The sequence below is a fragment of the Mesoplodon mirus genome (assembly GCF_964341445.2).
Source record: "Mesoplodon mirus genome assembly, chromosome: 6".
In the NCBI taxonomy this organism is placed as follows: Eukaryota; Metazoa; Chordata; class Mammalia; order Artiodactyla; family Ziphiidae; genus Mesoplodon; species Mesoplodon mirus.
Genome location: NC_138982.1, coordinates 3,259,070 through 3,272,213, shown reverse-complemented (window position 1 = coordinate 3,272,213; position 13,144 = coordinate 3,259,070). Strand labels below are relative to the sequence as shown.

Below are 13,144 nucleotides of genomic sequence, written 5' to 3'. Positions count from 1 at the left end.
TAATTAAATCTGCTTAATAATCCTATAAAGTGGATGTTATAATCCCATTTTACAGATGAGGAACCTTATACTTGACAAAAATTGAGAGATCTAAAATCACAGACTTACAGCACAAGTCTCTTGAACCTCAATCGTAGTGTCTTTCTGTTAGTACTCTTTAAAATCTTGTATTATGAAGCTTTTAATACAACTACTTTTATAGAGTTTTGTTGGTGGTGGTTTTTTAAAAACAGATTTTCTAAGGACACACTGGTTGACTCCTCACTGACTGAACACAAACTAGCAATATCAGTTATCAGTTAGTTGGGTATTGAAAAATTATGTCACATGACAGTTTTCTTTCATCATTCTGTATCCCTAAAGGTATTTAAATGAGAAGTTACTGTGATTTTAAATGGCTGAGTTTGTAATGTCAGTGGCTTAAAGTATATGGAAGACTTTGCTAATGATGCACCTGAAATTCTCTATCCTTTTTTTCCCTTTAATTTGTTTCCTGAAATTTAAATGTAATACAGCAGACCCTTGGGGTCTATATATTTAACATTTGTAATATTGGTTTTGTAGAGACAACTTGAAAGTCTTATTACATGAATTAATTTTGTTTTTTTGTTGTGGAATAATTATGTTAATATAGAATGAGACATTTATCTAGTGAGGGAGCTGGCTACCTTTCTGCTCTGTTTTTCTCTATTCATTGTTACATTTATAGAAATTCATTGAAATCTCTGAAGAGGTCACTTACATTTTTAATTAATAAATTATGCTTATTTGTTTTTGGTGTAAAATATAAGGTAGAATGGTTTTCTTAAATTTGAGGTTTTTTATTTGAGTATGTGTTCATTGTAAAGACTATATACATAAAATAAAATTTCCAAATCTTACCACCTGTGGATAGCCACTGTTAATATTTTGGTGTATTTTCTTTTATTACTTTTTCTTACATATTTTTCAGTCTTACTGAGATCATGATGTATTTATAATTTTGTCTCCTCTTCAATTAACATAACATTTTCTTCATTTATTAAATGTTTATAGATGATATTTTAATGTATGCATGGTAGTCCCTAGTGTAGCTATACCATAATTTATTTTACCACTCTCCTCTCTTGGATATTTAGGTTGTTTAAACATTTTAACTAATAAAATTAATTCTGTGGTGGACATTCTGGTGCAAAAGCTTGTTCTGTGTTTTGCATTGTTACATTTTATTTTCTTAGAAATGGAATTGCTTGATCAAAGACTGTACATACTTTTAAGGCTTAATACATATTGCCAAATTGCTCTTTAGAGAGTACTTTCTAAAATTTATTTTTCTTCCCTATTGTCATGAACACTGTCATTCGGGGGATTATGAATGGTAGTTATATTTGAAGTTTAAATTCAAATTATAATTTAACTCAACAGTAAACAGTATTCTATAAATTGAAGTATATGAGGGCGACTGTATCAAGAACAGGATTAGATCTTTATTTGAAATGGAAGTGCACTGGGTTTCACCAATGGGTATTTCCTCTGTTCCCCTAATTTCCAGAGTTGAAGCTCTTTGGCAGTCTCACAGGTCATGCTCAGTATACTTTGCTCCGGTGCCCCCTAGTGCTGGTCCTGTAGAAGCAGCCTTCAGTTTCTCTTCTCTGTAGCAGAAAACATCCTTCTTCCTTCAGCTCCTTCTGGACATATACAAAGACATTTAAAGAGCCAGGTAAATAAGAGTTAGGGCTAAACTAATGCCCCTATTGCCTTTTTTGGCCTGGGGATCTAGGATTTATCCTCAATTTTTTTTCCTCCCAGGAGGAGCTGTCCTACTCTCTGGAGTCCTAAATTTGTAGTGCTCTCTACCTTACCCTGCATGTTTCTATTCTAGACAGCAGTAGGAATGGCCTGGGGCAAATGTCCCTGCATTCTGGACCCAGGCCTTATCCCTCAGTCTTTAAATTAAAGAAAATCTACATCCCGCAGAGAGCTACAAGTCAAATTATTATTGAGGAGTATAGCATGTTTACTGTGAAATTTGGTCCTCCGTTACCCTCTTGACTGAAGGTTCTCTGCAAATTTCAATGTGTTTACCTCCAAACAAACTGGGGAAAGGAGAAGTTTAGGGTGAACATGGGACTAGTGGTGGCCAGGCCCCATGAAGAGACATGTTTAACCTTGCTGTGTATAAACATCTACAGGCTGCTTTCTAGACCTCTCCCCTTCCCAGGCCTTTAGAATAGCAATGAATAAGAAAAGAGATAGCTCACTCAGGTCCTTCCCCCAATTTCCTATAGTAACAAAATATAGATAGTACCTCTCCATCTGCAGAGTTAACTGCTTGGAAGGGGAAGGGAATGGGGCCAAGAGTTGGAAATAATAGCTATCCCTCTAGGAATGAATTTTTAGTACTTTATAACCATTTTACTTCATTCTTTTCTAGATCTTTTCCCCCTACCTTTTATTTCTTGAGAAGACTATCCTCAGTAACTATGGAGTTAATTTTAAGCCTTTCTTTTTGATTGGTCCATGACTTCAGAGTCATTCTTTGATAGCTTTGTTTCTATTAATATATCCTATCTCAAGTGCCTGATTGGCTGGTCTGGGAAAGTTAGGAGAGAAAGATCCAGGACTTGTTTTATATTCATTTCTTGTTCAGCTCTCAGGATGTTCTTTTTTTTTAATCTGGAATACATAAGTAGATGGCTGTTTATACTGAACTCGGAACTTGTCCAAAGTTTTATCCAACTCTTAACATTCTAAAAACCTGTGGAAATCAGAAGTAAATATGTTGATCTTAGAAGAGAACTTACAAGTCACGATTCCAGCATTCTATTAAGAATTCTATGCTGTGTTTGCAACCCTATTCCTGGGCCTCTACTTTTGGAGCTTTCTATCTGGTAAGGAATACCTTCCCACCCCTTGAAGGACAGCATAAGGCTTCCTCAGCTTCCCTAGCCTGTCCAGTTGTGTGCTGTTTTTACTTACACAGGGACAGTGGTCTTTAAAGTACCACTTTATAAATACTCTTAACTCCTAAGATATTTAATACCTCAGAATCTAAGTAATGAGCCAGGACTGAGAAGATCTATTCTAAATAACAATTATTATAATGTAAAAATGTGTTTTAACTGAGTTTATTAGAGGCCTAAAGCAACATTAAGAATATTTAAATGAAACATTAACAATTCCCACTTTTCAGTACAGAGATTGGAGATCTTTCGCCACCAAAATTAATGATAAAAGTTTACTTTCCTGTCAGGCCTTTTATTTGAGTAAAAAGAAATAAGTGTTTTAACCTATTTAATATTCCCTGATGAAGTAATGCCTTTTCCTTTCCACAGTAGGTTTTTTATTTTGAAATTTTTTTTCCAGTGGTCATTCCGTAATTACTAGGTATTTGTTTAAACGACTTATTGTTGCTCACCTAATTTATATATATAAGAAGCTCCCAGTTTATAAATAAGATATATTTCCAGCATTTTTTGTGTTGGAGCATGGTCTTTGGAGTTAAATCCGAGTTTGAATTATGACTCCATTTCTTTCCATCTGTGACAAAGGTATGCAAGTTACTTCACATTTGAACTTCAGTTTCCTAGTATGTGATATTCACTGCTGGATAGGGTTGTTGGGAAGATTAAAAGAAATGTTTCAGTCAACAATAATTGTTGTTTTGATGACATTAAACTGCAGTCCTAGTCTGTGCTTTCCTAATCTTCTCCCCTGCCAAAACCAAAAATTAATACTAAATGAACTATTATATAAGGTGACGGGAGCATGTAAACATGCTTGGTATCTACTGTAGGTTTGGAATATAGCATGGTAGATTTTGTCCTCCATCTGTATTTTGAAAATCTGGGAATTCAGATCTCTCGCTTTGGTCCTAACAATCACTACTTTTCCCCTGTTCCTCTGACTCCTTTAGCTTCTTCATCTTTGTACACCACAGAAAAGAGAAATCAGAAGATGTTTTGGAACTACAGTAGGCAGCGTAAGGGTTCCTGGATCATAAGTGGATTAGCCTTTGAGGCAATGGCAGGAGTCAAGCAGGTGGGGATTCAGATCGCCAAGAACAGCAACAACATTGAAAACTAGGTATTACATTTGGGGTTTAAAAATCCAGTAGTTATTTTACTGTGTATTAACAAGAGTGGCACCCTCACTCCTTAGCCTCAAAAGAGAAGCTAGTAGCAGTTATTCATATAAGAAAGCGATTTCAAAGATACTCCATAGGGTTTACCCTACCACAGTGGTGACACCGATGCATCCCAAGTGAATGAATTTAGTTACATGTGTTTCTATCATATTTACTATGATAGAATGACTTAGTTGAGCTGAAAAATAATTAAATGAGCCTCGTTATATGTTAGTAATGATGCTAAGTACAGATAAGCATAACATAGTTTATACCTCCAACGAGCTTTATAGCCCAGTACAGACTGGACAACCTATATAGCCCATGGGCCAAATCTGGCCAGACACCTATTTTTGTAAATAAAGTTCTAATGGAACACAGTAATGCTCATTCATTTATGTACTGACTAGGGCTGCTTTCTTGCTCCAGTGGCAGAGTTAAGTAGTTCGAACAAAGACATTATGACCCACTAAGCCTAAAATATTTACTACCTGACCCTTTACACAAAAAGTTTGCCAGTCCCTGGCCTAGTAAGGTAACCCCTTGGTCTTGTTTGTAACTAGTTTAGTTTTGTGCCCCATTTTTATCATGAAAACTGATCACTAAATTCTCAACAGGCTTTATTTTCATATTCTAAGATTTTTGGCCTGATCTAGGTCCTTATTTCACACCTTTATCCTGTTTTATTTCTGCCCATTCTAAAAATGTGTATTTGTCAGATAATGTTGAACTAGTTTTATGTGTTTACTGCTAGTTTTTCCATGGCTTCAGTTTCTGGCTATGATTATCTTAATGGTATATCATAGTTGTGGATAAAAGGACAGCTAAATTTAGTCTCCCTCTAGACACATAAAATTATAATACAAAATGAAAAGAAATCACCCATTTAAAATCTGCATGTTCTGTGTGTTTCGGAATTAAATCCTTATCTTTCCTCACTGACTATAATCATATGGGGTACTTAGCTCTTAAGGGGCAATCTTCATTTAAGATCTTTTTTTTTCTTCCCAAGATGTTAGGGTATTTTGAGCCTTTGTACCTTTGAGAAAACTTCTAATATAGCTTATATGATAAATTCACCATCTTACTTGTGCCAGCCTTATTTGGTAGTCTTCATTGTTGAGATTTTGCTGGTCGGGGTGTATTTTTAAAACATCATCTTAACTCACTAAGAGATATTTCTCTTATTTTTGTCAGTAGATCACTGAAAAACAGAAACTATTTTAGCCCTTTCACATTAGAGCGTACTGGGTTTTCAGTCGTCTAATTCTTGGTTTCACTAGATCTACAGGGAAGCAAAAAAATTTTAGCCAGGCTAGTGAAGCAACTTGCAAAAGGCATACAAAAGAATATAGCCAGGATATTATAATTTAAATTTCAGTGTAAGCTGCTCACCTGACCCATTTGAATTCCTGTCCATAGCTACTTTAGGAAAATGTGCTCTTAACGCCAAGCTGCTTTCTGAAAATAAGAGAAAATATTGGTTTCATCTAGGAAAACACATTTGAAAGGAAGCACCATATACTTAGTCTACATTCTCTTATATGGACTGAGAGAGGAGATTACTATTCTACTCTTTGCCTTCAGTTTCATCCCTATAATTCAAGTACTCTGGCTAGAAAGAGTAAGTAGAATTTATTTAAGTAGAATTCCATTGTGTTCAAAGCATTAGAGGCACTCCCTCAACATTCTAGTTGCTTAAAATTGCAGTCTAGATAATTAGCACACCTTGTTCTTGGGTTGTTCTTTTTCAGCGTCTTTTGGGTTGACTGGCATTTTTGTTTATATATAAATATATTTGACTGACTGGAGTTTCAAATTTCTTACCTCCATAATGCTGCCTGTTTCTTCAATACGTTAATTTTCCCGCATTATAAAAAGAGTCATTATAGCAAAATGGTTAAGAGCACAGACTCTGGAAGCAGACTGCTCTGGTTAATTTACTACTCCACTTACTAACTGTGTCTTGGGGCCTGCATTTAACATTTCTGTGCCTGTTTCTTCATATGTAGAATGGGAGTTATAATAGCAATACCCATCACAGTTGAGAGGATTAGTTGAGTTAATATGTGAAAAGCTTAGATTAGTGCCTGGTACACAGTTAAGTGCCAAGTAAACGTTAACTTTATGTAGTATAAGATGCCAGCATAATGATGTTTGTAGGAAAATTGTGTTCTGAAAGTAAAAAAAAACCTAAATTCCGTTCCCAGCTGTTCAAAGGAATCTACTATTTGAGATTAGCTAACTCTGTTAAATATACAGTATCTGTGCCTATTTACCTAAACCTATTGATTGGTACTTATATTTCTCTCAATGAATTCTAACTGATTGCAATTAAGTTAACTTTCTTGAGCATTCAATATTTAGGTTGCATCCAAATCTATGCTAAACTTAATGCTAAAGAAGGACTTTAGCTTCTTTCAGTATTTCCTTGGTTACTTCCCATTTCCACTTTCTTCTTAAAATGCTACAATCAATAGGTTGCTTACTTAGTTGTGATGTTAAATTTACAACTCCTCAGATGAATTGGCAAGTAATCATTTTACATAAGACACATTTGCTTTATGATTGACCTTTAAAGGAGTCTTTTGCCTCCAACTCCAAAGATAGCTGATACCCTAGACTGCTTCAAACTGCACACCAACCATGAAATTTAAGGGAATAAAGGAGCATTAATACCTCCTAGCATCATTTTTTAATTATATTTATTGTGTGATAAAATGAACACATTACGTATTTCTCCCTAGGATTGTGATATCATCTGTATTATGTGTACTTGCATTTCATTCAGCAAATATTTACTAAACATCTGTCCATGTGCCTAGTACTAGGTTTACCAGTTAGCACCTGTGTGTTCTCGTTTGAGTGCCTAAATTAATTCAGCAGAATCACAGAATGCGATAGAACCTCAGAGAATACATAGTTCAACCCTCTTGTTTATAGATTTTTAAAATCTGTAATCCTGGGATATAAGATAATTTCTCTAAGGTCACATAGCTAGTTAGTTGCATGGCCTGCATTTTGTTTTTCTTTCAGTTATTTATTCAAAAAATATTCTCAAATCTTTTATATTGAAAAGGTCAACAAAGACGCCAAAAGACCTCTAGCAGCCATCCTATTTTTCTCACTCTTTATTGTTTTTGGTTTTTGTTGTTTTTAATAGATCTTTATTGGAGTATAATTGCTTCACAATACTGTGTTAGTTTCTGTTGTACACCAAAGTGAATCAGCCATATGCATACATATATCCCCATATCTCCTCCCTCTTGCGTCTCCCTCCCACCCTCCCTATCCCACCCCGCTAGGTGGTCACAAAGCACCAAGCTGATCTCCCTGTGCTATGCTGCTGCTTCCCACTAGCTAATTAATTTACATTCAGTAGTGTATAGATGCCGATGCTACTCTCACTTCGCCCCAGCTTCCCCCTCCCACCCTGTGTCCTCAAGTCCATTCTCTATGTCTACATCTTTATTCCTGCCCTGCAACTAGGTTCATCAGTACCATTAAAAAAATTTTTTTTAGATTCCATATATATGTGTTCACATACAGTATTTGTTTTTCTCTTTCTGACTTACTTCACTCCGTATGACAGACTCTAGGTCCATCCACCTCACTACAAATAGCTCAATTTTGTTTCTTTTTATGGCTGAGTAATATTCCATTGTATATATGTGCCACATCTTCTTTATCCATTCATCTGTCAGTGGACATATAGGTTGGTTCCATGTCCTGGCTACTGTAAATAGAGCTGCAGTGAACATTTTGGTACATGTCTCTTTTTGAATTATGGTTTTCTCAGGGTATATGCCCAGCAGTGGGGTTGCTGGGTCATATGGTAATTCTATTTTTAGTTTTTACAGTCAAACTTTTTTGAAAGAGTTGCCTTCTTTCTTAGCTCCTTTCTACCCATTGCGGTTTGACTTTAGCCCTTTTAATTACTTTGGGAGTGTTTGACCCAAGGTTACTCAAAACCTTGAGTTGCTTTATCTTTGCAATACTTTCTAATCCTTATCTTGTCTTTTGGTAACATTTGTCATCATTAAACTATTTCATTCTTTTTTCTTTCGGCTGCGTTGGGTCTTCGTTGCTGCACGCAGGCTTTCTCTAGTTGCGGCGAGTGGGGGCTACTCTTCGTTGCAGTGCGCGGGCTTCTCATTGCGGTGGCTTCTCTTGCTGCAGAGCATGGGCTCTAGGCACGCAGGCTTCAGTAGTGGTGGCTCACAGGCTTAGTTGCTCAGCGGCATGTGGGATCTTCCCGGACCAGAGCTCGAACCCGTGTCCCCTGCATTGGCAGGTGGATTCTTAACCACTGCACCACCAGGAAAGTCCTTCCACTCATTTTTCTGTTTTCTTTCCTTACCTCTGGGATGCCATGTTCTGGTTTTGTTCTTACTTCTCAGACCATTTCTTAGATTTCTTCACATGTTCTTCTTTCTCATCCTTCTGTTGAATATCAGTGTTCCCCAGGATACTTCTGTCAGCCCTCTTTATTTACATATTCTCCTTTAACAGTCTCATCTACTTCCATTGCTTCTGCTGCCAGCTACATACAGAGGACTCCCAAGTCTCTACTCTTGCTCAGATTCTACCATGGACTTTGAATTCATCCAACTGCCTACTAGACGTCTCTAGTAGCATATCTTTCAGGGATCGCAGATCATCATCTCTAAAGCCAAACTTGTTACCTTAGCATTTGTTCCTGTGTTAACTATCTTGGTGCCTTATACCGTAAGCCATTTAGTAGGCAGCTACCTAGAAATTTAGGCGTTAACATCAACATCCCCTCTTCTGATTAGTTCCTAAATTCTATCAATCCTGCTGCTTTAATTTCTCTTCACTCTATTTACATCTTTTCTGCCAACATTTCATTTTCAGGGCCTCAATTTAGATTATTCCCATGGCCTTTGTTAATATGTGATGAACTGTAGAATAATGATAACCCTAGGTATGGATCCTTACTCTATCACTTAGAATCTATATGTGCTCTGAACTTCAGTTTCCTCATCTGTAAAATAGGCATATTAACCACTTACTTCATAGAGTGATTGTGAGACTTAAATTTATGCCCCTTAGAACACAGTATTTGGCACATAATAAGCCCTCAACAGAAGATTGTATTTACTATTAACTAGCTTCCGTATTTTATATCATTCTCCTTTCTGCTTAGAATATGATTCTTTAACATAAATTATTAGCAACTTCATGATAAAAATCCTATTCATTAGTTCCTTTATTGCCGACAGGATAATAGCCAAATAATTTAGCATGGCATTTTAAGTATTTTCCATTTAAATGGAAAATGGGTCCTCTTTTTCTCTTCAGTTTTCTCTCACCACTTTCCTCCCTGTTTGTGCCTCAACTGCAGTAAATTAGCAGTCTTTCAAAAGCACCTCTGGGCTTTTGAACATTCTGTGCCCTCTGGAACACCTTTCCATATAGGTAGATAATTTTTAGTTATTCAGAACTCAGCTTACATGTAGTCTTTTGCGGTACCCGGGCCTCTCAGTGTTGTGGCCTCTCCCATTGCGGAGCACAGTCTCCGGATGCGCGGGCTCAGCGGCCATGGCTCACGGGCCCAGCCGCTTTGCGGCATGTGGGATCCTCCCAGACTGGGGCACGAACCCGCGTCCCCTGCATCGGCAGGCGGACTCTGAACCACTGCGCCACCAGGGAAGCCCAACATGTAGTCTTCTTTGGGAACCCTTCTGTGACTAGTTTTGACTCTGGGTTAGACTTTCCAACATAGCACTCCTTACATTCTGTTGCAGTTGCCTGTTCTCTTGTCTATTTCCCCTACTGCTTTGTGAGTCTTTGAAATTAAAAGTCAAGGAATGTTGAGGTTTGGTTGTTGGATGTTCATCTGCAGGAACATTAAAGGTACTGGAGGCAGTGTCCTTTTTACTACTCTGCACAAGATGATCTTATTCCTTTTTCTGAATATTGCACTCATTTTAGCAAAAGGAAATATGTATAATTTTTAAAGTGTCATTATTTGGGATGTGAAGATCCCAAAAAGGAATAAGTACGGTCATCTGTACAAAATAGAGTAGTTTCAAGAATTTTAGTTTCACAGAGTACTTTTTAAAAGTGATTTCTACATCAGCCTATGCTCATTTAATTACTCTTCATTACTATATTAAATATTGATATCATACTGAGTCATCTGCATGCGTCTTGCTCATTAGTCAGTGAAAAGAACGTGAACTCTGATATCAGACAGTCGTGGTTTCAAACACTTGCTAATAATAACTACTTCTTCTAATCAATATAAATATGAAATTATGTAACATCCCTCATACCAGTGCCTGGCACATTATAGGTACTTGATAAATTTAAATTTCCCTTTATACTTTTCAAATGTTTCATTTTGAATATTATATGGCCATCTGATTAAATCCTATTCACCCATCCAATCTTAGATTAAAGGCCATCTTTGTATGAAGCTGCCTCCAACTCAGCTCTTTCTGCTACAGTTAGAGTTAACACCAAAAAATTAAACACTTAATTACTCTCTAATTGGTCTAACTCCCTGCTAAGATGTTAACTCTTTGCGAACATGGACACTATCTTAAAGTAATCTTTTCCCCTTGACATTTTGCAGAATCCTGAGAATATGGGAGTACATGTTTATTGCTTAATTGATTTTTTTCAGTATGCTGCTGCACTCTCTCACTTTACTACCAGCTAGTATTTGCTATAGGAATGACTAAAAATTTTAATATCAGCCTGAGTAAACCATATTGATAAAGGAAAATATGTTGGAGGAAATCATACTGAGCATTCCAAAGCTAAATAGAACTGAGTATTCAGGATTATCAGTTTTTCTGACCCTCTTCCATTAAGATAATTAGGAAATAATTATATGATTTGGTTCCCAACAATATATTTGGTTTTATGAATTTTCCTTGACAATAAACTAGTTTGGCTATTTTCCATTTATTATTTCTTCTGGATCAGTTTTCTAGGATATTGTAATTCATGCTTGTAAATTTGAATGTGTCTTACAGGAGGATTTGTTGGTATTGAGGAAAACAGTGAAGTCCTTTTTGGCTGTTTGCCAACAGTGCCTATCTAATGTTAATACTCCAGTGAAGGAACAGGTAAGAAATTGTCAGTTAAGAGCTCTCAATAAAAATAACTCAAATGAGTTACTGAAGAACAGTAAGAAGATGTAAATTTTTTTAAAGAAGATGTAATTTTTTATGACAGTTCTTAGCATGCAGGTTTATCCCTAATGTTTGTGGCACCTGGGAGAAGAATATAGATGTCTGAATATTTAAGTTATAAAGTAAGCTAACCGGTTACACATCTTTGTACCTTGACAAGTATACTGTCATAATGGCCTGGAAGGCCAGGTTCAAATTTAGAATTTTTGATTCCTAAGAGTTCTATACCAGAACTTGGAGGGTTGGGGAGCTGGCATAGGGTCCACCTTCTCTTCTCACCTTCAGCTCTTTCCCACACCAGGTAGAACTCCTCACACATGCATATGAACAATTCAGCCCACATATCCAAACTATCAACATCACTTCTTCAAACAGCTGCTCCTTGATTACCCTGGGGTCTAGGAGTACACACTGAGGATGCAGTGTATCTAGGAAAGATGCCTGTGCACCCCCTGGTAGCAGAATCAGGTCTGTGAGGGCAAGGAATTCCTGAATCCCTGTACCTGGGCAGTGATGTAAAGTAGGGGTGCAGGTGGGCATATCCCATTGGTCCAACAGACTCCTCACCCCTTGGGAAAGGTCGTAGACCAAAGCGGGTCAAAGTGGAGCCCAAGGCAATACCATTTTCACAAAGTGATTTTGTAATCTATTTAATTATACTGTTCTATTAGGAAATACTTTTATATAAAACAGATATACCTTTTCCCTATCGTTTTTTATTATGATGTTGGGCTAGAAAACAAGTCTATATCTAAAAGAGTACAGCAGTACTTAACCCTTTGCTATCTCTTCCTACAAGTAGGTTATCCAGGTCTCTTCTTTATTGAGTTATCAGCATCTAACGTAAATGTGAACAGATATGGTCTTTCCTAAACCTTATTCTCTAAACCTTCTGAACTCAACCAGTGCTGTCTAAAAAGTACCTAGCTCAGGACATTTAAGCCAAAAATTCAGTGTTTCTGCATCCTCACTGTTTGGTGACATGCAAAGGTATGGCCTCAGTTAAAAATATATATTTTCCTGGATTCCTTTCATGTTCTCCTCTTTTCAAGTGACTCAGATAATGTATTTCATGGTTGTGTACTTAGAGCATGAACTGCCATGAGTCTTGCTGGAGGTAAACAGCCAAGTATACAGCCATCTCCAGATACATTCCAAAATTATGTTTTCCCATAGAAGTCAATTTTTAGAAGGGGGTGAGTGGATTGTTTTGAGGTATCAGAGCCCTCACTTATTCCATAACAAAATCTTTCAGTTTCAATAAACTGATGATACAAGTTTATTTTGTACCATCCATTAAATAGGATAAATTTGTCAACATAACTATAATACTTTCTCTCTGGGGAAATATATTGAAAGTTTCTTTATGTGATTACATTTGTTGGGAAGCTTTCAGTCACTGGTTTTTATGTGAATGACCTTGAATTCAATTTTAACCTACTGTTAAAAATTTTGTTTTACAATAGATTTTTTTAAAGAAGAATCCAAAATAGGAGCTTACAGATTTAAAGTACTACATTGTAACTGTTGAATTATACAGTTTGTCTTAAGATTTATGCTTATTATTTGATTATGCAGTATAAGATTGATTTGTAACATCTGTCATTAATTTATTATATCAGTTTTGTATTTCCAGAGTTGAGTTTAACTCATTTTTTATAAATTCAAGTCCAAAATCTCTTAATCAACTCTTTTGAGTTAATACAGCCAAGTAAAAGAAATAGGTTGTATTTAGGGGGATGGAGAGTCTTAAGTATGACTAGTATGTAATGAGACAAAATAATTTTATTCAGTTTGGAAATTAAAATTAAGTAGCTGCAATTTGGATACTCAGAATTTCTATTATGGTACTGTTATTGAGCTGTATTTAATT

At 36.3% G+C, this 13,144-nt stretch overlaps 1 protein-coding gene across 3 annotated transcripts in view; it reads left to right on the top strand.

The window, feature by feature from the left end:
- STAG1 (STAG1 cohesin complex component) overlaps positions 1 to 13,144 on the top strand; it is a gene marked incomplete at its 3' end in the record, with an annotated part of 433,334 nt that overhangs the window by 395,919 nt on the left and 24,271 nt on the right. For all 3 annotated transcript variants that reach the window (XM_082624612.1, XM_082624613.1, XM_082624611.1), the window contains one exon: positions 11,113 to 11,205. In XM_082624612.1, the coding sequence (XP_082480738.1) occupies positions 11,113 to 11,205 (93 nt within the window). The remainder of the gene's footprint in view (positions 1 to 11,112; positions 11,206 to 13,144) is intronic.